We start from the raw sequence: 23,560 nt of genomic DNA on the forward strand, positions 1-23,560 counted from the left end.
GCTCTACATCTAAACGTCTTTTAAAGACCTCCAGGGATGGTGACTCCACCACCTCCCTGGGCAGCCCGTTCCAATGCTTAATAACCCTTTCGGTAAAGAAGTACTTCCTAACATCAAACCTAAAACTCCCCTGTCGCAACTTTAGCCCATTCCCCCTCGTCCTGTCACCAGGCACGTGGGAGAATAGACCAACCCCCACCTCTCTACAGCCTCCTTTAAGGTAACTGTAGAGAGCGATAAGGTCGCCCCTGAGCCTCCTCTTCTCCAGGCTGAACAAGCCCAGCTCCCTCAGCCGCTCCTCGTAAGACTTGTTCTCCAGACCCCTCACCAGCTTGGTCGCCCTTCTCTGGACTCGCTCGAGCACGTCCATGTCCTTTCTGTAGCGAGGGGCCCAAAACTGAACACAGTACTCGAGGTGCGGCCTCACCAGAGCCGAGTACAGGGGCACAACAGCAGGAAGCAAACAGCCATAGGAACTCTATTCAGGCAGGTCTGTTTGTAAGTACCCCCAAAATACTAGATAATATTTTATAATTACTCGTTTAGTCCAACTTTGACAGACACTTTTTGCGCAACATCTAGAAAGCCAAACTTACCTATGCTAAATCACACTTAAAAAAATCCTGCTCTATCAACACTTGCTGAATTTGCTCTCTCACCCTTTCTGATCACAACATGTTTGAACACCAACACCTTCACGTATAATTTGACACCAGATTCACCACCTGACCTCGGACAGCCAAGAGCCACCTGTCCAAACACCAAAATCGTTAAGCGTGGCGTCGCGATTCAAAGCTTTTCTCATACAAAGCGATGTCCATACTCATGCTGCTCTGTGGCCTAGCATCTCCACACCACAAAACCTTCTCTGCGTTACTCTCTTTGTCACACACAGCACGAGGTGCGCCAACACCGCTATGGGCGCGCTTCCGCTTTTAGCGAGAATACCACCTCTATGCAGCAAGGGAAAGAGATTTTCTGTATGCTGAATGAAAATGTGAAAAAGTGATTATTTGCACAGAAGGGTAGTTTTCTCCTGAGGAGCACCTGATGATTTCTTATAGATATGTTGAGCAATGTCCTGTAATAAAGTAGCTCTGCGCACAGCTAACATGCGCACACCGCTGCTGATAAGCACAGGGCTCACCGGCATTATTATTGGCAATTATACCTTGGGAACGCATATACTTCCCATAAGCAAACTTAGCTCACCCCACATTAACAGGTTAAAGACCTTTTCCGACCCTTTGGCACCCGCAGGCTCACACACACTTCAAAGCCAGGCAGCGCCCACGGAGGAAGCCCTTGCCCAGCTGACGGAAGGATGATGGAACATCTGAGGCTGCTGCTGCGACGAACAACAAACACCGGCTTCCAGGAAACCCTCTCGATCTCCAGCCTAACCCCGCCACACTTACACCCCCAGGACGAGGCGGACAGCGCCGCTTCCCCTCCGCCAGGGGCCGCCCGCAGCCCCCCAGCCCCGGGGCAGGGACCCCGCCGCCCCCCGCCCGGCGCTGCCCCTCCGCCCCATACCCTGTAGTAGAAGACGGCTTCCTGGTAGCGCCCGCTCTGGTCCCGCTGCACCGCCAGCTGCGCGAACTTCACCGCGTCCAGCTCCAGCGCGCTGGCGTCCATGGCCGGGTCCTGCCGCCCCCTCCCCGGCCCCTCTCGGCCCTTCCCCTCCCCGCCTTCCCCTCCCCTTCCCCGACCTCCGCCCCCGCCCTGACACGGAAGCGGGGCGGCGCATGCGCGCCCGGGGGAGGGCGCTTGAGGTGGCGCCCGCCTGCGGTGTGGCGGGTGGGGTGCGTCCCCCCGCCTAGCGGCGGGGTGTGGGCTGCCGATGGGGAGGTTGTGGGGGTGTTGCTGCTGTCCTCTGAGGCAAAGGGAGGGGTTTTGTTTGTTTTGTGCTTTTTGCTTTTTTAATGGAGGTGCTCAGTGCAGTAGCTTCTTCAAAGCCCTGTGCTGTGCAGGTGGCTCTTTTAGTTCATAGAATCATAGAATCACTAGCATTGGAAAAGACCTCCAAGATCGTCTGGTCCAACCAACCCCCTACCACCAGTGTCACCCACTAAACCATGTCCCTGAGCACCACGTCCAACCACGTTAAACAGCCCCAGAGACACTGACTTTACCACCTCCTTGGGCAACCTGTTCCAATGCCTGACTACTCTTCTGAGAATAAATGTCTCCTCATTTCCAACCTGAACCTCCCCTGGAACAACTTGAGGCAATTCCCTCTAGTCCTGTCACCTGCGAGAAGAGACCGACCCCCAGCTCCCCACACCTTCCTTTCAGGTAGTTGTAGAGAGCAATAAGGTCTCCCCTGAGCCTCCTCCTCTCCAGACTAAACAACCCCAGCTCCCTCAGCTGCTCCTCACAGGACTTGTGTTCCAGGCCCTTCACCAGCTTCGTAGCCCTTCTCTGGACCCGTTCCAGGACCTCGATGTCATTCTTGTACTAAGGGGCCCAAAGCTGAACACAGCACTCGACGTGCAACCTCACCAGAGCAGAGTACAGGGGGACGATCACCTCCCTGGTCCTGCTGGCTGCACTATTCCTGATACAATCCAAGATGCCATTGGCCTTCTTGGCCACCTTGGGCACACTTCCGGCTCATGCTCAGGTGAGCATCAGCCAGCACCCCCAGATCCTTTCCTCTGCACAGCTTTCCAGTCACTCTGCCCCAAGCCTGTAGCACTGCACGGGGTTGTTGTGGACCAAAGTGCAGGACCCGTCACTTAGCCATGGTGAACCTCATCCCATTGGCCTCTGCCTGTCGACCCATCCTGTCCAGGTCCCTGTGCAGGGCCTTCCTACCCTCCGGCAGATCAACACTTCCCCCCAGCTTGGTGTTGTCTGCAGACAACTGAGGGTGCACTCAGTTCCCTCATCCACATCATCAATAAAGATATTAAAGAGGATGGGCCCCAACACTGACCCCTGGGGAACACCACTGGTGACCAATCTCCAGCTGGATTTCACTCCATTCACCACCACTCTCTGAGCCCAGCCTGATTCGTGGAAGAACTCTATAACTCAAAGCAAATAAGTTATAAAGTAGGTATGTGGTTTGTTTTGGTGCCGGGAACATGCGAGATAGCTCCCAAAGGCATGCGCACCTTAACACGGCAACTTGCTTTGGTTATATGCAGTAAAAAGTTACATATTCATGAAGTTTTCCAATACGCCTATACATACATACATACGCCTATTCATAACCTATCTCCAAGAAGTCATTTCCATAAACTCCTCCCATCTGTGCCTGCGCAGTGCCTTCTGGTGGTGGTCATCGGGGGGTCGTGTTGATGAAGTCCGATAACTCCTCTTCATCACCACTAGTTGACCCCCTGCCTTTGTACAGACTCAGCTGCTCCTTGGCTCTTGTCCAAACCACAAGGTCGGTCTCAGCTGGTTTTTGAGACAGGTTCCCCATTTTTGTCAGAAAACGTCTTCTGTGAGGGGCCCCGAGACTCCTTGTTTTGGTTAATTTGCACAGTAGTAAGCAAAGACACTCAGCAATATCTATTTTAAAGCGATTAAGCAAGCCCCCATTCTTTCATTCCTGGCTTTAATAATTATGATTGTTTTATTTAGAAATCATTAATATGATTAAGCAAGCCCCCATTCTTCTATCCCTGCCTTCAAGCCATCCAATCAGTTTTTAACCCAGCAGAAAGTGTACCTGTCCAAGCCATGGGCTGCCAGCTTCTCCAGGAGAATACTGTGGGAGATCGTGTCAAAGGCTTTGCTGAAGTCTAGGTAGCCTTTGTCAACAGGCTTTCCCTCATCCACCAGGCGGGCCACCCGGTCATAGAAGGAGATGAGGTTGGTCAGGCAGGACTTGCCTTTCATGAACCTGTGCTGACTGGGCCTGATCCCTCGGTTGTCCCACATATGCTGCATGATTCCATTCACGATGAGCCGTTCCATCACCTTTCCTGGTACCAAGGTTGGGCTGACAGGCCTGTAGTAGTTCCCTGGGTCCTCCTTACGGCCCTTCTTATAGATGGACATCACATTAGCAATTCTCCAGTCATCCAGAACCTCTCCAGGTGACCATGACCGCTGGTAGATGATAGAAAGCGGCCCAGCAATCACATCCACCAACTCCCTCAGCACCCTCGAGTGGATCCCATGTGGCCCCATGGACTTGTGACAGTCCAGGTGGAGCAGCAGGTCTCTAACTCTTTCCATCTGAATCATGAGGGATTCTTCTGCTCCCTGTCCCAGACTTCCAGGCCGGGAGGCTGAGTACCCTGAGGATAAGTGATCTGGCTAGGAAAGCATTAAGAACCTCAGCTTTTTCCTTATCCTCAGTAGTCATATTCTCCCCTGCATCCAGTAAAAGATGGAGATTCTCCTTGGCCTTCCTCTTACCGTTAATATATTTGTAAAGGGAGCATTTTAGTTTTATGCCTGTATGTCATTATAAACCTAAAGTAGCAAACATTTATTAAAAAGTTCATTATGATTCCCCCTCTTAAAAAAATCACATTTCTTTTGGTGTGCTGCAGGCTGGTAGTTCTGTAATCTGTATTTTTTTCATTATTATTTTTTGTTTTAAACTCAGGACTAATCAAGGAAAAGGCTGTCCTCATTCAAAGGCTGCTGCTAGTATCTGATATCTTGTTTGCCCTCTATCGCCTGCCTCTTCCACCGAGCTTTTGTTGCAGGATGAATTCCTGCAAGTTGGGAGGGTTGAGCTGATGAGAGCTCCAGGCTAGAAAGTCTTGTCTGTGTGCATTGCGAGAAGTATTTTCAAGGCTGTGTCCTGGAAGTATTGTTTCTGTGAATTCATAAACTGCATGTCAGTGTGAAAACCAGTTCAGCTATATGTTTATTCTTTCAGAGTTTCTACCTAACATGATACTGCAAGATAATGTAAGATTTTACTTCTCTCTGAAAACATAACTTACCACAAAATGTTGTTTTCAGGAGATGTGAAAATATGCCCTGGAAATTTATTTGGAGGCTTTTTGGAGCACCTCTCCTATGCAGAAAGTCTGAGAGAGTTGGGGATGTTCAGCCTAGAGAAGAGAAGGCTCTAGGGAGACCTTATTGCAGCTTTTCAATACTTAAAGGGGGCTTATAAAAAAGATGGAGAGCAACCGTTTGCTCAGGCAGATAATGATAGGGCAACAGGGAACAGTTTTAGACTAAAAGAGAGCAGATTTAAATTATATATAAGGAAGAAATTCTTTACTGTGACGGTGGTGAGGCACTGTCACAGGCTGCCCAGAGAAGCTGTGAATGCCCCATCCCTGGAGGTGTTCAAGGCCAGGCTGGATGGGGCTTTGGGCAACCTGGTCTGGTGGGAGGTGTCCCTACACATGGCAGGGAGATGGACCTGGGTGATCTTTAAGGTCCCTTCTAACCCAACCCATTCTTTGATTCTGAATAGACTTAATAAGAGGTGCAGCTAAATGTTGGAATACTAAGTACCAAAATACTAAAATCTATTATTTTTCATCTCTGAATTTCGTATGTATAGAGATGCTGTTCTCATTCTGTCTTCTTTTCTGCCTTATACTTTTTAAACTTTATAGACTGCAGTGATATAAAATGCAGTAATATTCTATGTAAAAGATGACTTGCTTCTCATCATCTGCCTGGTCCTCAGATTTGGAGGACCCTGATTGAGGGAACAGTGACTTTCTGTCTGTGGTCACTGGAATTGTAAGGGACCTGTTGTATAGGTTGAACGTTCCTAAGTCCATGGGGCCCCATAGGGTTCACCCCAGAGTACTGAGGGAGTTAGCAGATGTTACAGGTTGCTAGCTACAGCTAACTAGTTCCCTATCAACAATTTACCGAAGGCCTCAGGAGTCTGGGGAGGTTTCTGCCAGCTGGAGGTTAGCCCGCAGAATCGTAGAACGACTTGGGTTGGAAGGGACCTTAAAGATCATCGAGTTCCAACCCCCTGCCATGTTACATCCATTTACAGAAAAGACACGAGAAAAGGCCCCGGAAGCTACAGACCTGTTAATTTAACTTCAGTCCCTGGAAAAGTTCTGGAGAACACTATCCCAAGGATTATTGAAAGGCAGTTAAAGAACAAATAAAACCTTTAAGAGGGCATATACTATAGCAATTATTAGTATGTTAGGAAGCAGTTCTGTTGATGGGGCTTTGAATGCATGAAGCTACTAAATAAAAGGAGTCAATTACATTGCACCACTAGATGTCCATCTACTGTTAGATAAAACTAGCACTAGAAGTTTTTGCATGGTGAAAAAGGCAGAAGTTTATTTCAGCTCTGGTTTAGTTACAGATGTGTCTTAAGTTGCTTTGGTTCATTTTGAAATTATAAAATCACGTTACTGTCATTCTGTAGATAATTTTTGTTTAAATAGAGCTGTTTCACCAGAGATTCAATTCCTCTGAAATTTCTTTAGATTAGTTTCTTAGAAAAAGTACTGTGATTCACTGAAAGTAAAGAATCCCTCTTTATACAGTTAAAATGCTGTCTCTCAGCTTTCTTAGAGGCTGTAACTTTTGGCGTCTGTTTGGAAGTAAACAGTCATGGTGATAGGAACTGTGATCCTAACTATGAAATAAAGGAAGAAAAGTGAAAAGTGTATTTTGTTAGAAATATTATTCTTCACCTTAGTAAGCACACTTCCTTTTGGAATTGCATCTGCAGATCCTTCCTTCTGACTGTGTTGACTGGGAAAATGAGATTAATGAAAGGAAGTTTTATTAAATAAAGCTTTATATGAAATTAATGTTAGAGTGGAAGGTACTGATGACTTCCACTGAATGAACTATTGCATGAAGAGGTCTGCACATACTATTTATGCATATATAGATATATATAATCAATCATGTGCATCAGGCTGATAAAATTCGTATGGAAAATGAGAGAAGCTTCTGCTGCAGTAGTCAGTTGGGCTGGGTTAGTTGCTAATTGATCTTATGCATGCAAGGCATGACTGAAGATAAGATACCCATTGGAGGGGAGCCATGGTACAAGTAGTTCAGATTCCCATTCTGGGGTTACCTTGTGCTATTGGTAACAGGTGTACCCCAAAGTGAAGTTTGTCAATTAAACTACATCCGCAGCTGCAGAGGGAAGTTAGGCAACAGGGTCTGCCTAACCTGATGTTGCTGAATCACGCAGGGATAGCCCCTGTTGAAGACCCACTTGGAGCATGTTTATCAAGGGGACAAAAGTTAGAACCACTGACACCTCCAGTGATTTGTACCCTCCTGCAGCTGCTGGTCCTGTGAACGTTTGGATATTAAGTGTTGATTTCTCGTACTGTAAGGGTGTTCACGTGTTTTCACCACATGGTGTGACCTTGAGGAGTATCTGCTGCTCTGTGCCAATTTACCTCGCAAATGCTTTCGCCCTGCAATACTAAGTAGTAAGTGTGAGATCAGTGAGAAGGAAACTAGTTTGTGCATACTGTATTCAGGAATGTCATGTGCTTGGGGCAGCTGCTGATATAGTTTACACTGGATCTTCCCAAACAGTGATTTTATTTGCATGTCTCAATACAGAGAGTCCTTCAGATGTGTGACAGGGCTTTGACCCCTTTTTGTTTGATTCTTCTGAAACATGTGTCTAATTAGATGGTAGGTTCATCAGAGTTGATCTCAGTTTATCAATTCCAAGTCATTTGGAGACACTTGGCAAGGATGGTCTTTTCTGTAGAGCAACATCTGAGGCTGAAATACATAGCTCTAGGTTGGAGCTAAGCATGCAGCATGATGTACTCAAACGTCTGGAGCAGATGGCTTTAGAGCTTCTGCTTCCTGTAAACTCTGTGGCACAAAGAAATTCAATCAAACATCCATTTCTGAACTGCATCTGTAACTGTCTTTAGAAACGCCTACATGTAAGGTGAGATTACTGGTTAGTGCTTCTTAACCTTGCAGCTGAATCTGGGCAGGTGGAATTCAATGGTGTGTCCTGTATACACCCAGTGGCAAGACTGGTATTATGTCCCTTTAGGAAGAGACCCAGTCTCACTTTGCGTTTGAGCTTTGATCAGTGTCTTTGATTTGATAGCATCTTTAATGCTTCCAGTAGATTACAGACATATCAAAACGGGTTAAAATTCAACTGACGTTTAAGCATGGAAATACCCAGCTGTATGGAAGGCTTGGAGAAAATTCACAGCATTTGCATTTAATGAGAAGGTTACCTCAGTGAACTGTGGGGAAACTGATATTCCTGAGAAATGCCTGGGATCACAGCAGTGGTCTCTAGATTGCACTTAAGCTGGTTTGACATTTGAACCGGGTAGTTTATCCTCCTGTTGCTACTGATGATAAAGTTGATCCATAAACTTTGCCTTGGAAACTGCATCTTTTTTGTGCTTGATATACTTACTCTCGTTAGCAGAAAAATCTTTGATAATTAGAAGTGTGCTTCTTCAATAAAGCACATTCTTGCAGGATTTTATCAAATACCTGTATTTTTATTAGTGTATTTTGGGGCTAGCAAGATTTTTGGATTGTCAAAGTTATTTTTCTTTCACAAATGAACTTCATTACTATGCTAATGACATTGGACTTTAATAATTATGGAGGAACCTTTTTAGTAAAAGTGTTTTCATGTCCTTATGCCATAAGATCTAGGTGGGAAGAACAAATGTATGTGAGGGAATGAGGAAAAGGGGAAAAACAAACAAATCTGCTCAGAATACCTGTAAGGGGAGGACACTAGGGTACTGAAGAACTCCTTCAAGACTATTTTTCTTGATCGTGGTAAATGTCACTCTAGTGAGAAAGTTTGTCCTCGTCAATTGATGCAGAAAACCAATTTCATAGTATTCCGAGTAAAGATTTAGCCTGCATCATAAACTTCCCCAGTCTTTCCTGTTATGTACAAATATGTTTGTGTTCAGTCGAGCCATTTTTACCTATAGATTATCTCTATTTTTAAATATCAGAAAATGATGTGTTTTTTTGTTATTATTTTGTAAGAGGCCAGATGCAGTATTGTTGTCATATAAACAGACAGACAGCAGGCAGACCTCACAATGCCACTAAATAAATAAATAAATAAATAATGCCACTTGCACTGTGTAAGAATGTGTCAGAAAAGGTAAAGACGCTCCAGTGTTTGTGACACAAATATGTATGCATTGATAGATTTGATTCAGTTTTTGCATATACTAAACTTACAATTTATCCCGGTGACATTTTCAAGCTTAAATTTGGTCACATGCATAAGTGTTTACACAGCTGGAACAGAAGAAATGATGTACACTATGTTTGAGTCCCCTTAATCTAACCATAAGTCTTCAGCTATTACCAAAACAAGTGTGGAAAAACTAAAAACAAACAACCCTTAGTTCTTCAAATGAAAAGCTAGCTATTTTTTCCTCTCTGTAAGTAACCGGAATCTCCCTTTAGTCCTATGGGACCACTGTGCAGTGTGTAACTGTGTGATAAAATAACCAAGTAGAATCTAGTATGGAGCTCTAGCTCCCTCGTCAATATAGGATATCATACTACAAACTTCCAAAAATGAGTTCACACTGACTCTTGAAGTATAGATATTTAGGCTCTTTAATGTGCAATGGATGAATACAATCCAAAGGAGTCAAGAACAGAAAAACGTTAGGTGGAAATGTCACTTCCAACCTGGCTATCATCACCCTACATTTCCACCTGGAGGTGGCTTTACGAATGACAGTCTCGTTCTTACAGCTTTTTGTATATTGAATGCTTTAAAGTTTGAAACAAATAGGGTACTTGTTTGGTTTTCAGTAGGATAAGTATCCTTCAGAAGACAGTGAACAAAAGGATGTTCTGAAAATGTCCTTCTAAACTAAGACAATTTCTATAATTTATTTTTTAGGTACTGCAGGCAAGGAAGGCGGTACTGACTGTGTTCTGGAAGTCAGAAGTGGAACCTCCAGCAGTACTGGTAGCCAAATACTTCTTCACCTGTTTTTCTTCCTAGAGACATACAAAGGAGCAGTTTAGAGCTGGAAGCAGAGCAGTCTGGAAATTGTAACTGTTCAGGACAAAATCCCTGGTGTTCATTACAGGAAATTGTCTTTCTGCTCCGTTTAATAAGTGACTTGTGTACATCCTTTTATTAAGTTCATCCTACTGTTAGAGAGAGCTTAACTTCAGGCTCTATGTAGCAATCTTTTTTCCTTGTGTTCTGTATGATGATAAATTGTCAGATCCTTGGCTGAGCAGAAACTTTTCAAATTATTTTTCCTTGTCCCTGAAAGTCGGTGTGGGATAAATGATGCTACAAGAGCTCTTGTCCTTAAACCAGTCCTTAAGTATGAACACTGCTTTAGAAATCAGAGTTGTTCTTTAATAGGCATAATCTTTTGCTTCTCTGAGGCAGTAAATTAAACAATGTTGCAATACGCTTGCACTTGATCTGTAGAGCTTGATTGCTTGCTTTTGTTTTCATGTCGCTTCACTTTTGACATTTGGATAACTAGCCATAGAAGCCTGGATGGCAACAGTTGATACGACCAATGTCTCTCTAAGCTGCTATCCTGTCTGACAATGCACAAATGCAGCTGTATAAAGAGCACAGAACAAAGCAGAAATGTGGTAATACTTCCAGATTTTTCCCATTCTCCAACAGCTCAGGGACTGGGGTCTCCTAAAGCTAAAAGATGGCATCTTTATATTTAATGACCTCTGATATACTTTACTTTCAGTTTTACTGCTCACACTGTCTGCTGATTTGAACTCTTAGCAATCACAAAATCATGGTGTGAAATGTTCTATAACTTAAGTACATAATACATGCACATTTTGCTTACTCTGAATCTGCCAGCATCTGCATTTAGTTGACATCCTATCCTTTTATTAATGAGACATTGTCTCCAAATTTCTCACAGCTTTATAAATATCTGCCATATCTTTCCTCAGTTATTTTTCACTTGGAACTCTTTCCATAGCTGTGTTAGCGCTTTTGCCTTGCTCTGTGCCTGGCTGAATCTGCTGAATTATCCTGGTCTCTGAAATGACTGCTACTTTACTGCACTGGGGACATGCAGTTTTGTTCTCATGGGAAGGAAAAATATTAAAAACAACAACAACAAAAAACATGGGATTGACAGGTCTGAGCTGTCAAGTTCTCCTGTGATTAGCGGCAGTTATGCAAACATTGCTGCTTCTGTTTCTCTTGTATGACACTCTGTGATAAAATTCTTTAGGATAGGTCAAAAATCTCCGAAACCAACAATAGGACACAAGAACAGGCATAAAGAGCAGGCAAAATCAATTTTTAAGTGAAGGTGATATGGGTTATGAAACGTTAAAGAAAAAAAAAAGAAAAAAAGGATGTGCATTTCTGAAAGTTATATTAACTTGATCTAATTTCATCTTCATGTGGCAATCAAGTGCAAAGATCAGCAGTTTATGTAAGGGAGCTCAGTAAACCATCTATTCTTAGGAACATTGCAGAGGTCACTTTTCCAGATATTCTATTTTCCTTCCTTTTGTGCTAAGACCAGTGATTACCAAATGAGGAAAAAATATTTCTACAAAAGACGGGGCATTTCTCTGAGGATTGTCTTTATGTCATCTAGTTAAAATCGCTGTCATACTCACTAAATACCAAAAATTGCCATTGCGAAATTTGGCTTCAGTAATTAACTTCACTAAAAGCCAAGTGTTTAGAGATAAAACAATGTATAGTCTTACAGTTTAGATTTTTTCCCCTCATTAAGGCTTTAGAGGTTTTACTTATTACATTTCCTGCTTTGGCATACTCACTTTTCAATATTTGTAGTTGGACACAAAATTAGTCAAATGAGCTAATCAACTGTGTTTCCAATGTGTTGCTTTTTTTTTTCTACAGAGTGCACACGTGAAAGATGCAAAGTGAGGATTTGCTACAGTGAAATGTAACGACTCAGAGGTGGCATGGTAGTACACAGGTACGAGTAGCTGAGTTTTCACCCAGAGCCTGAGTTTGATCACCCAAATAATCACACTGGAATTGTATTGGGCTCAAAACCCAGTCTCAACAACAACAAAATAACGTGCCTATTGTTTTTCTCCCTGGTTTCTTTCTATCCATGAGGTGCCTTAATGTTTGCAGCAACGTAAGCAAGAAAGAAACCAGACTCCCAAGACACCTAGTTAGAAGCTTTGCTGTTCATCACAGAAAATCAATTATACGGTGGTTTTCCTCTGACCTATAAAAGGATATTGTGGTTTGAGTTAATTAAAGAATAAAATCTGATCTTTCATTTAATTGTGGGAGAATATAAGGATGCAGTGATTTCTTAGACTGGAATGGTTTTAGTCCTAGATCTCAGTTTTGACTGAGCATTTAGACAAGTTGTTTTGAGAGAACATGTTAACTTTATTAATATAGAATATTAGTTCACTTCTTGCTGGCTTTTGCAAAGCAGATATAAAGCTTCCTGTAGTGATGTTCATGTGATGGTTTCAATCCTCTGGCCTTGTTCCTTAAAAGAAACTAGACAAGGTTTCATGAATTTAATTTCATTTTCCCCACAGATTCTTTCCTGTTATTTAAAACTAGCTTTCTTGACATGTTATGAGTCTGTGTGCACAAACAGCCTTATCTGCCTTATAACAGAAAATTTGTATTGTACTAACTTCATTTGGGAGGATAAATGAGTTGGCTGTAATTAACTAAAGAGGTTAGATCACATTAATACCAGCTACCCAGTGTTCTACATCCCTATATGTTCCCCTGTTTTCTCCCTGCTTTTTGACATGTGTTCACTGCTGGTAGTACCATGGAGACATGAGATGTCACTGCAGGTTTTAAAATTGAGACAGTGACATTTTAGAAAACTGACAAATTCTTACAGATGTGTTTTTCTGAAAAATTTTCACTTTCCTTTGCTGACTTATCAAATACCATTTTCCTAAGGAGTGAGAACATCTTGCCTGTGTAGGATTAAGGCATAAGCTGTGTATTGTCATGCCGTGACTTGGCAGTGCTGTGTTAATGGTTGGACTTGATGGTCTCAAATGTCTTTTCCAACCTAAGTGTTTCTGTGATTCTGCCGCAGGAACACGGTGTTCTAGAAACTTCGTTGGATATGCTGCAGATAGATACTGCTGGAATGATCCTTTGGCAAGTGCAAACATCCAGCGGTGTCAGTCCCATACACTGAGCAGTAAGCCCCTTCCACCCTGCCCCAGTATGGAAGGGATTAGCAAAACACTACAGTATTTTGATACCTGAATTCAGTTGTTCAGTGAAAGGCACAATAAATAGAAGTTGTCCAGCAGTAAGAATTTAACCTGCTACTTGCAATGATAGGTATGATGTAAGTTTGTAAGGAAAAGGATAGTAGGTGAGTCTTTATTTATCTTTTAAGACAATGGACTGTAAACAAGGATGCATCAAGCTCATGAAACTAAACGTCCCTACCCTTTCAGGTGAGAAGCTTGCCTTACAGCAAACCTGTCAAATTTATTTTAGAAAAATTTGTAGCTTGCTGCAGTGTTGCCAGTTCAAATCTTCTTTGGGGATTTTACTCTTTTGTAGGAAACTGGCATTTAGTGAATGGCATACAGGTTTGCTTCCCCACCACTGACAGACCAGTATCTACTTTAAAGGGGAGTAGAGGGACAGAGAAGGGTGGGGAGTTTTTCAGTTATCATTTAGTTTACCATCGATTTCATTTCTTCCATAAATAGGGTTTATGAAATGACATGAAACTATACTGGGAGCTGAGGCACACAGAGTTTCTTAGGTGAGCTTAATGATGCAAGTCTGACTAATAAATGGATGTTCTGGGAGATAATCTGAACATGAATTAAAATGAGCTGTCTAAAGCAAAACACTTTTGGCAGTCTTTACATCCACTTGCAAAATACATGGTACTTATGTGCATAAGCAAAAGCTGCCGTCAGGGGCAAATGTAGTAGTTAACAGAATTTTTACTGTAAGCCTGTTCACATCTGTGCTTTTTATCAGATAATCAGACAATTTCTGTTGAACTTCAAATTTATGTGATTTATTGCTTCCAGCTGTTGTGTTGATGCGTTTTCATCCTGCACATTAATTAAAAAAGAAAGTGTTTATGCATTTAAAGGCAACAAAGTTTTTCACACAGATCTGGAACAGATCTTGTTGGATAACTGCAGAGTCCCTAAGTCTAATATTTAATTTCTTAGCAGTACTGTACCTCATTTGTTGAGACCTGTTTTTCATATAAAACACTTGCAGAATGCACAAAAAATTTGCTTAAGTGTACTTCTTTGTGTATGTGTACAAGTGTTTGTGCAGCTACCTTGAAAGCAGTTTTCATCTAAGAGCTGCTCAGACTAGTGGGGAAAAAAACCCACAGTACGGTGTCAGTAGAGTACAAAAATACTAGACTTGCAGAAGTGTACCTGTGCGAATGTGCAGCCATGAGGAGGATGTTTCAGTCAGAGACACTGTCTATTTGCTGTCATTTAGTCCTCTTTTGCTGCATTCTTAAAATTTTCAGGTAGATCATCTAGTTTTTCTTGTGACCAGCCCTCAGGATTATAAATTTAGTGGCATTTTTTTTTCCAAATTTAACTTGTCACTGATTACAGCACTGATGGATTAATTACACAGAGTATAAAAGTAGGGTTATGAAGAAGGACAACCTATAATTTGGGGTCTGGAATCAATGTCACTATAGGATTTTTTCCAATTAGGAAAAAAAAAGAAGACTTCATATTACTTATATCATTCAGACTGTCATGCTTCTGCCAGCAGACTAGAAGAAGTGGTTTGATTGTGTTTTTTGTTGTTTTTTAAAGGTAAGCCACCTATGTTTTATCAAAGAAACTGAACTATCGTCCAAGTACTTGGCATGCTGTAGTCCACAGTGCGTAGAGAGAGCTCTTTGATGGGAAAAGAGAGACTCACCAGGAACCTAAACTATGTGATCTTTCTTTCAGCATTAGCATTGGTTGTAGTGGAATTGCCATCTCATCCACATCATGGCTGCATCTAGCCCTGTTTCTTACACCTTTTTCAGAAACTGCATTTAGGAAGGATGGATTTCTCTATTAAATATTTCTTCCACTGGAACTGAACTAAAAGATCTCTCTAGTACCTTGTGAACAGTAGAGTCTGTTGTAGAGTACTTACTCATTGTCAGCAGTCAGGCAGTCCAAAATATGTTGGCTTTTCTTTTTCTTTCCAAGGAAAGATTACTGCAGAAGTTGAAATAAAAGCCCCATCTGAAGGCCAGATCCTCATCTACTGTAAACTGTGGCATTAAAGTCAGTGGAGCTTTGCCGATCCATATCCCCAGGGATATGTTGGATCGGAAATAAATTGTGGAGAAAAAGAAAAAAATTGCTAATGATCTTCCCTGACAGCTGATAGCTATAAAAGGAAAGAGAACAAAATGTGTGGGGGTTTTGAGACTGATACACAGAAGATGTTTCCTGGAAAAAAAGATGACACAGCTGTAGGTTAAAGCAAGTTGAAAATAAAATGAAAAACTGAAGAGAGAAAGTCAGGGGTTTTCCATCCTTCTATATATTGTATAAATGCTGTATTCAGACAGCATGCTTTGATTCTTGGCACAATTTCAAAATTAGAGTATTAGAGCTTATTTATGAAGTTTCAATACCTTTATATTTCACTGTAGAAAGAATTACATCCTTCAAAACATTTAGTGATTGAAAACAGGCTTTTTGTTAGATTCCAGAACCCTCATCACAGGCTGCTTGAGATGTGGATTTGTTCAGGGAGTAGAAAATATGGCAGGCTATCATATGGTAGGGCCACTGCCTTCTGAAGAGCTGCAGTGTGTAATTAACCTTGTTATCAAACTGTTGTAACATTTTCCAGTATTTTTTTAAGAGACATGTTCTCCCTTATTCTTATGGCGATGTGTAGAATGTGTCACGTAAGTAAAGCTTTGATAGTTTGTGTCGCAGAAGATGTTACTTTAGAGGGATACTTTTGCTATAATTGTGATTTAAAAAAAAAAAGCTTCCCTTTCCTCACAGGTCCCCATAGTTCCTCTCTTCTTTGTCTCATTATCATGTGTCAATAGGCACAGGTACATCTCGCAGCTCAGCGATGAACTGCCTTAAGGAAGTGATCAAACTGAGAAATACCTGCAAGAGAAAAAAAAGTGATTTTTGACTGCAAGACTACTTCTATAGTACAGCTCACCACTCCCACCCTTTCAAGTTGAACGTGGTGGGCCTAAGGTCAGGCAGTCCTGTCATAGCTTGCTTAGCTTGTTCTTTTTAGGTAGTTGAGAAAAGAACATCACCGGAGTTGGAGAGACCGTGAATTTTGAAATGATACTTACCTGAGCTTAAGATTTCAGAGAGATTCTTGTAACAATTTGTAATCCTTTGGAATGTCAATACTGGTACAAGAGAAGTGAAAGCTGAATCTCTCCCTTATCTTGCTGATCTTCACAGGTACCAGAGAAAAACTGAACGTGAATTGCACTGAAAAAACAATATGGATAGGCTTGATTGTTTTAGTGTTGCATGTTGGACATCTGCACTCTATTTTGACTACGATTTAGCTTAGGAGTAGATAGTGCGAGTATTTGCATAGTTGTTATAATAAACATACCACTGCATCATAGCAGAGTAGGAGATGCATTACATTCACTAAAATCCCCTAAATGGATTTATAGGACCATGTTAGACTACGCTCAGTGGTTACAGTAGGAAATGCAGATTTGAGACTGAAGGTTCCCTCCCAACTCTTTCTATTTATGATAACAGTTTCCAAAACTGAGCCTAATCCTGGGTACCAGCAGATAAAGATATGGTGATGTGAGGCTCAGGACAGTGCATGAAACATCTTTGTATTCTTTTGGTCCTGATGATCAAGCATATGACTGATCTTGAGCTAGTGGCATCTTAAATGCTCAGAAAAATTGTCAATAGCTTAGCTGCCACAGTTGGTTTGTTTCTTAGTTGTGTGTTGTTCTTGGAACTGTAAAAAGCAGAGGAGTTCCAGAGAACATATCCTGGAAGGATATCTCTTAGCTTTTATGAAAGCTGTAAACTTGCTAAATTTTTAGATGTAATGATAGGGGGCCGTCCGGGAGTATGAAGGAGAAGAGTGCAGTGAGGTTGGACTGTCCTTTGCTAAGTCATACCTATTATAATGGATGTGCATAAAGTTATAGACACCCTGCCTGCTGCCATTCTGCTGGACAATCTGTTTAAGTTTTTCCAAGTATTTTTTTTAAAAAACAAATGGACCTTGAATTCCTTCATAAAACACTCAAAACACTTTGTATCCTGGGACTAGAGTAATTAGTAGGGAGTGGGGATCCAGGACTTCTTTCCTTTTAAATGTTCCATTTTATGAGCACATATTAAAAAGGTGATAAGGGAAAATAAAACCCCAATGGAAACAATGTAAGTGTTGTTCTTTTCCATCCCCAATCCATTATCTAAAGAATCAGAAAGAGAAGTCTTATTTACTATATATACCTGATGAACACAAGTTCGGGGTATTGTGCAACTAAGTGATAAGATGCATAGGAAGAAGGTTATTTTTGATACTATACAAGGTGAAGCAATTTTTTTTTTCAAATTATATGTATTTTTCCTCTCTAAGATCTAGCTCTCTCTCCTTTGGTTATTCTCAGGGAATTTTGTCTTAAGTCAGTATCTTTGATCTGGGCAAGTGAACTTTCAGCATTTTCCTTCCAATTTAAATCTGACTTGTTGGGAAGAGTCCTGTGACTGTGCTGTGGTGGATGGTTATAATCTCTTCAGAAGGGATATGTAGGGCAGGCAAGGGTGGGGGTGGTGATGTATGTGATGGAGGGGTTGCATTGTATGGAGCTTTCAGTTGGCAACAACACTAAGAGCCTCTGGGTAGGGATTAAGGGACACACTAAAGCAGATGTTGTGGGAGACTTCTATAGGCCACCCTGCCAGGATAATGACACCAATGGATTATTTTATAAAGAATTAAGGATATCTCTGTCAGCTGTCCTGTCCTTATGGGTGACTCGAGCTTCCAGGTGTTAATTTGGAATACCATACATGTGATACAAATAGGTCCAGGGAATTCCTAAAGCACGTTGAAGATGACTTCTTGGTACAGGTACTAAGGGAACTGATTAGTTATGGTGCCCCTATATATATGTTGTATGTGAGCAGAGAGGGTCTTACGAGTTAAGTGGTGATTGGTGGCTGTCTTTGCTACCATGTAGTAGTTGAGTTTGTTTGGTGATGGAAGAAAAACTGCCAGCAAAACTTTGACCTTGGCTATGGAGACAACAGACTTCAGGCTGCTCAGGGAACTAGTTAGTAAGGTCCCCTGGGAAACTGCTTACCTCTTCAGAGTGCAGGAGTAGGCAATTCCAAAGTCAGGTGGGGCAGAAACTCGGCTTGGCTGAACAGGGATCTCCTAAAGCTTAGGTGGAAAAGGAAAGCGTCTGGATGCTGGAAGCAAGGTCAAGTGACATGGAAGGGCTACAGAGATGCCATTCACCACTGTAGGAGAAAAATTTGTGTGTGGTCCCCAGGCAAATGATCACAGCACCAGGCCTGACAGAGTTCAACAAACATTTGGACAGCACTTTCAGATGTATGGTTTAATTTTCAGATGGTCCTGTATGGAGCCAGGATCTAGACTTGATGATCTTTGTGAGGTTCTTTCAACTTTGGATATTCCATGATTCTATGATTCTGAGACATCTTGAACATTTCCACAGCATGTACAAGCATTTTTCTTACCCAGAACAACTCCAGGTAGATTTGGCTACATGATTGCTTCTGTCTTTTGTTGAAGGGATATTCACTACCTGTTGAGACCGAGTAGTCCTGGGATCCACATGCTTAATTTTCAGAGAATCCCATTATCTCAACGTTCAGTGCTTGGAAGTAATTAGCATGCTTTGAAAAGGGGCTGGATTGCAGCCAGTGTATGTCACTGTGTTGGGGCAATACAGAGAGTGACTTCACATAGTGGTTTTTTTTCAAGCTTTTCTGGCACAAGAAGTAATAGAGGTATTTCTTTAGAAGGCCTTTTGCAACTGAACTGGCCCTACAGCCTTCCAAAGCAAAATTAAAATGTAGAAACATAATGTACTGATTAGAATTTTTACATGGACAATAAACAAAGGCATATGGTAAACTTAATTTGAAACTTTGGCTGGGAAATCTTAATAAAACTTGGGAGGAAAAACAATTTTGTTAAATTTGTTGTTTTATTTTGTGTGATCCTAAGGCAACGGTTTGTTCTGTTTGTGGTGTTGTAGAGGCCAAATTTCCATGATTGACTCCATGTGCATATGCAGTATGAATTACATATGCAGTGTTTAACTGTACGTTATCTCAATATGTTTTTTGTAAAGAAGGTTCGGTGTACATGAAGAACTTGCTTTGAAGATTAACACAAAAAATGTAGAAAATGAGGTTATGTGCACAATTCTTGTTTCATTTATTGCAAAAAATGAAACGGGGCTCTAAAGAGTGTTCAGCATCTTAGGTGCTACTTTAGAGACTCCAGTGATATTGTTGTATATGCCAAGGCATTCCTGTATAATAATGACAAATCTTATATGACATGATTTTGCAAGTAGTCATCAATTGTGTGTTCTAGGTGTTTCTTGTTTATTCTTCTCTGCATGCCTGATTTTGTACCCTGGAATCTGATTGTAACTGAGGTCAGTAAGAGCTGTGCTTTGAGTGCTAGGTATTCTGAAATGTCACACCTGAAATTGGGCGCACCATAATACCAGGTATTTTTGTCTTTAACAACTTGGTTCTTTGTCTTCCATCTATAAAATGAAGCAAAAAGCACCCTCATTTCACAAGTGATGTGGCAAGACGAAGTGATGGTTATGAATTTCTGTTGTAAAGCACTGCTGCAGTAAAGCTTCCGGAAGTGTAAATAATGTAGTATTCTGGGCAGAATTTAATTATTATTCAGTGAAAAAGGCCTAAAATCACTCATTGAACAATGGAGACAATTTTTTAAGCAACTGCTCAGGAATCAGGCTTTGCTTCTTGTAAGTATGCAATGAGATGTGTTTCTTCAGTTGTTCTCCTGCCTCTACCTACCTAACCAGCCTACTTTATCTTTCTTCACCTGGATATAGTTTCTTCTTTTATGGTTTTGTATTCTAAACCTTTTTTTCTTGTTCTGTGCCTACTGAGATCTCTGTGTTCTGGGTTGTCCATGCAGCTACCAGATTTACCTGTCTCCCCACCACCACTCTGATTATCTCGACCTTCTTATCCAGCTGGTCCAAATTCCCCTTCTCACCTCATTCTTCTAGTCCTAGCTTAATTTTTCTTCACTATTAGCTCCTAAATGCAGTTTCTTCTGGTTTTCATTCTTCTCCCATTTTGTCTGTGTCATTCTCCTTGTCCAGTCAATTCCAGTTCTCACTCTGCAAGTTAAAACCCTGTCAGCATATCCTCCCTGCCATCACAGCTCTCCAATCCTCAGTTAGGTGTCCCACTGGTTTCAGTAGATTTTGTTCCTTGTCTGTGTCTTTCTCCCTTGTTCACTTAGCCCTAATCTACTTTTTCACTATACTTTATTCATAAATTCTTGCTATCCACTCCATCCGCTATATCCTGGAGACCTACACTTTTCTCATGCGGTGCACAAGCAGATTTTTTCATGTCCCAGTCTCTGTTCCTTTTTTTTTCTTTTTTCTTTTTTTTTTTTTTTCCTCCTCCAATATAGCTCATCTTGGCTTGTGTTTAGTCTAGTCTGACTTCTTTTTCATCCACAGGAATGATTAATCCACTTAACTCCTTCTAGAGGTGCATGTGAAACTGGACACAAACACGATCACTTTTAGGTACTTTATATATTGTCATTAAATACTAATTAAAACTATAGGACTAAAACAATGTTCTCAGTTTATTAGTTTCATTAATAACACTAATGATTTGGCTGCAAGAAGACATGCAGAGAGAACACCATTATCACTGGTTTTTGACTATTGAATACTGTAGAATACAGTTCCCTTCTTCCCTTGGCTCCCTGCAATACAAACACACACACATTTATAATTGATATATCATAATTATTGAATAATATTTATTCTAGTTAAGTTGGCCTCTTTGGAGGTGGGAGACACTAATGTGTGATCTAGCTGCAGTTCTTTTGATTGTGTTAGCATAGTATATTGTTCTTCTGCCAGCCTTCCTTTAACAAAAAAGAATATTGCTTCCTATGAATAATCGTAGTGGAATCTATGACATCCTTATAGCAGATATGACCTCATATACATAGTATTGTTTTAAAGAGAGACTCTTGGAAACATTGCACGGGGAAACTTCAAAACTGGCATTGATGGAAATGATCCACAAATTTAAATTCATGCTGGACAATTCTGCATAAGCTATGTAAGCTTTTTTTTGGTAAATAAGTGCTCTGAAGAGAAAACACTTGCCTCTTCACACGAGTTCTTCAGTAACAAATACCTATTTTTATCTCCATAAATCAACTGAAGCAACCTCCTTTGATCATTTTCATCATTCCATTTAAGCACACATACATCTCTGCTTGAACTTGTGAAAAACTCAAAGCTCTTTTTGAACATTAAGATATATCAAGATTTTGGAATAGGCTTTCATCTGTTCTCACACGCATGGACTTCTGTAGCCATGGTCCTTCTCTAACCTGGGAGTAAATATTCTCTACCACAAAGCAGGAGTATGAAGAGTTCCTAGAACAAAGTTGAATACACTGACAGCAGCTCTGTTGTTCCTGACTGAAGGTGGAAATTTAGTAATTGCCCTTTATTAAAAATTAGTGATTGCAGAGGATGCTTACCCTTTATTCACAGAATGATGCTTTAAAAGCACTATAGATATGAAGATTAGATTAAAAAAAAAAAGACTCTAAAATGATATTATCTAAGGGAAGGGCCATGAAAAAGTATGCTTTGAATTGTGCATATTTGCAACTTTTAAAATTGGATAATGTCACAAATCTCAAACATAGCACACTTTATCATTCTTTGGAAAAAAGAAACAGCATGTTTCACAGCTATTAGTTATATCTTTAGAACAAATCTCTAGGAATTTAGTCTCTAGGGTACTTGTGGATACTGCTTTTGTAAGGCACTGTTGCAGAACTTCTCCATTCCTATAAAGGAAAGAAGAAAATACACTTTAATGTAATATTGCATATTCACACCAACGCCAAAGTGTTATAAAGTTGGAAATATGGAATTGGGCCTTTTTGCAGTTGAAATGGGGCTGGCATAAAGAAAGCTTTTATTCCTTGTGAAGTGTTCCGGACTTTTCTGTTATTTCAAGACTGAAACTCTAGTTGGTGTCAGTGGGCATAAGATGAGGCAGTCTTTGGTTAGTAGTTCAGGTGGATACTGTAAAGTACTTGCAAGAAAAGATTTTGCATCAGTCCTTCAATATTGTATTTTATCTTCCAACTAGGAAAATTCCTGTACAGGATTATGTGTAATAACCTTGGAAATCTATGCTAAAAGTATAACATGGGCTGGCTAGTGCTGGTATACATTTTAATTTATACAGTATATATTTTAAGTCTAAGCCATGCAGAAGAATCCTTCTTGAATGGGACAAGAACAGCAATATCTAGATGTGTGGCTCGGTGGTAACAAAACTCTAAAGTAGTCGTGCAATTGCCTTTCCAAAGGATTTGACCTTAGAGCAGGCTGTACCTGAATTACAGCGCAGGGAAGACTGTTCAGAGTTCTGGAATGTAGTTTATAACCTGCAACTAAGGAGAATTATCAGATACACTGTTTAGGTAGTTCCAGGCAAAGAAGTGCTGTGTTATATGGAAGTCTAAATATTTTGGTGAAAATGTTTAGTACAGAGTCATTAGATTCTAAACAAAACAGCGGGGAGATGCTAAGTTTTGCATGTCAAGTAATCAGGCACTTTTATACTACAACAGATTAGAACAACACATTAATCGCCCTGGCAGGCTATTGGATCTCTTGCCTGAATCACGTTCCTTATGTAAGGTTCAATGATTAGAGTAATTTTGAGTTCTTGAATTCAAACCCTATAGTGTTATACTATATTGTTTCTGTATTTACAATTGGAAACAAATTTTAAAACTCCTGTGGACTTCAAAAGAGGGCAGGAGGACGTTCCAAGCAGCACAAACTGTGGTGTGCTTCTTTGCTTTAAGCCATCCTCTGTGGCTCCTACTCTCAGCAACTTCCTGACTTTGAGTTACTCTACTTTCCCTAATTGTTTACAAGGCATTTGGAGTCAGGTCCTATGCTACAGTCAATCTGCCAAGCATGTATCAGTGGAACAAACTTTAACAGAGCACATCTTTTCTCTTAAAATCTGTGGCAGGGTCTGCTCTTTCTTCTGGTTTCTAACTTAATCACCTAGCAGCTATGAGGCTGTGTGAAGTCATGCAGGTAGAAGTGGAGTACACTTTGGACCAAGGATTTTCACTTTTAGGTAAAAGAGCAGTTCTTCCTCATTCAGATAACTTTGGAAGCACATGAGCTTTCTCGGTTTCCCTGACTCACCTTACTAACCTTTCTCTAAAAAAGGGTGACCTAGGATTGTGTTGTCTTTGTTATATTACTCTTAGAGACGTGCTTGCACAATGTCAGGGATATCTAGTACTGAGATAATGTCAGTTAGACTAGATTGGAGAAAGCATGGCAGAACTATA

General features: G+C 41.0%; 1 protein-coding gene across 2 annotated transcripts in view; it reads right to left on the reverse strand.

Annotated features, from left to right (window-relative positions):
• Nucleotides 1-1,765, reverse strand: part of CAPN7 (calpain 7) — a 31,617-nt gene extending 29,852 nt beyond the window's left edge. Inside the window, exon 1 of one of the 2 annotated variants that reach the window (XM_080581256.1) lies at nt 1,537-1,765. In XM_080581256.1, coding sequence (XP_080437382.1) covers nt 1,537-1,750 — 214 coding nt within the window. In that variant the 5' untranslated portion in view covers nt 1,751-1,765. The remainder of the gene's footprint in view (nt 1-1,536) is intronic. The other variant, XM_080581257.1, reaches the window with a different exon arrangement.
• Between the last annotated feature and the right edge of the window lie 21,795 nt (nt 1,766-23,560).

This window comes from Anser brachyrhynchus, assembly GCF_964034855.1.
Source record: "Anser brachyrhynchus genome assembly, chromosome: 2".
NCBI lineage: Eukaryota > Metazoa > Chordata > Aves > Anseriformes > Anatidae > Anser > Anser brachyrhynchus.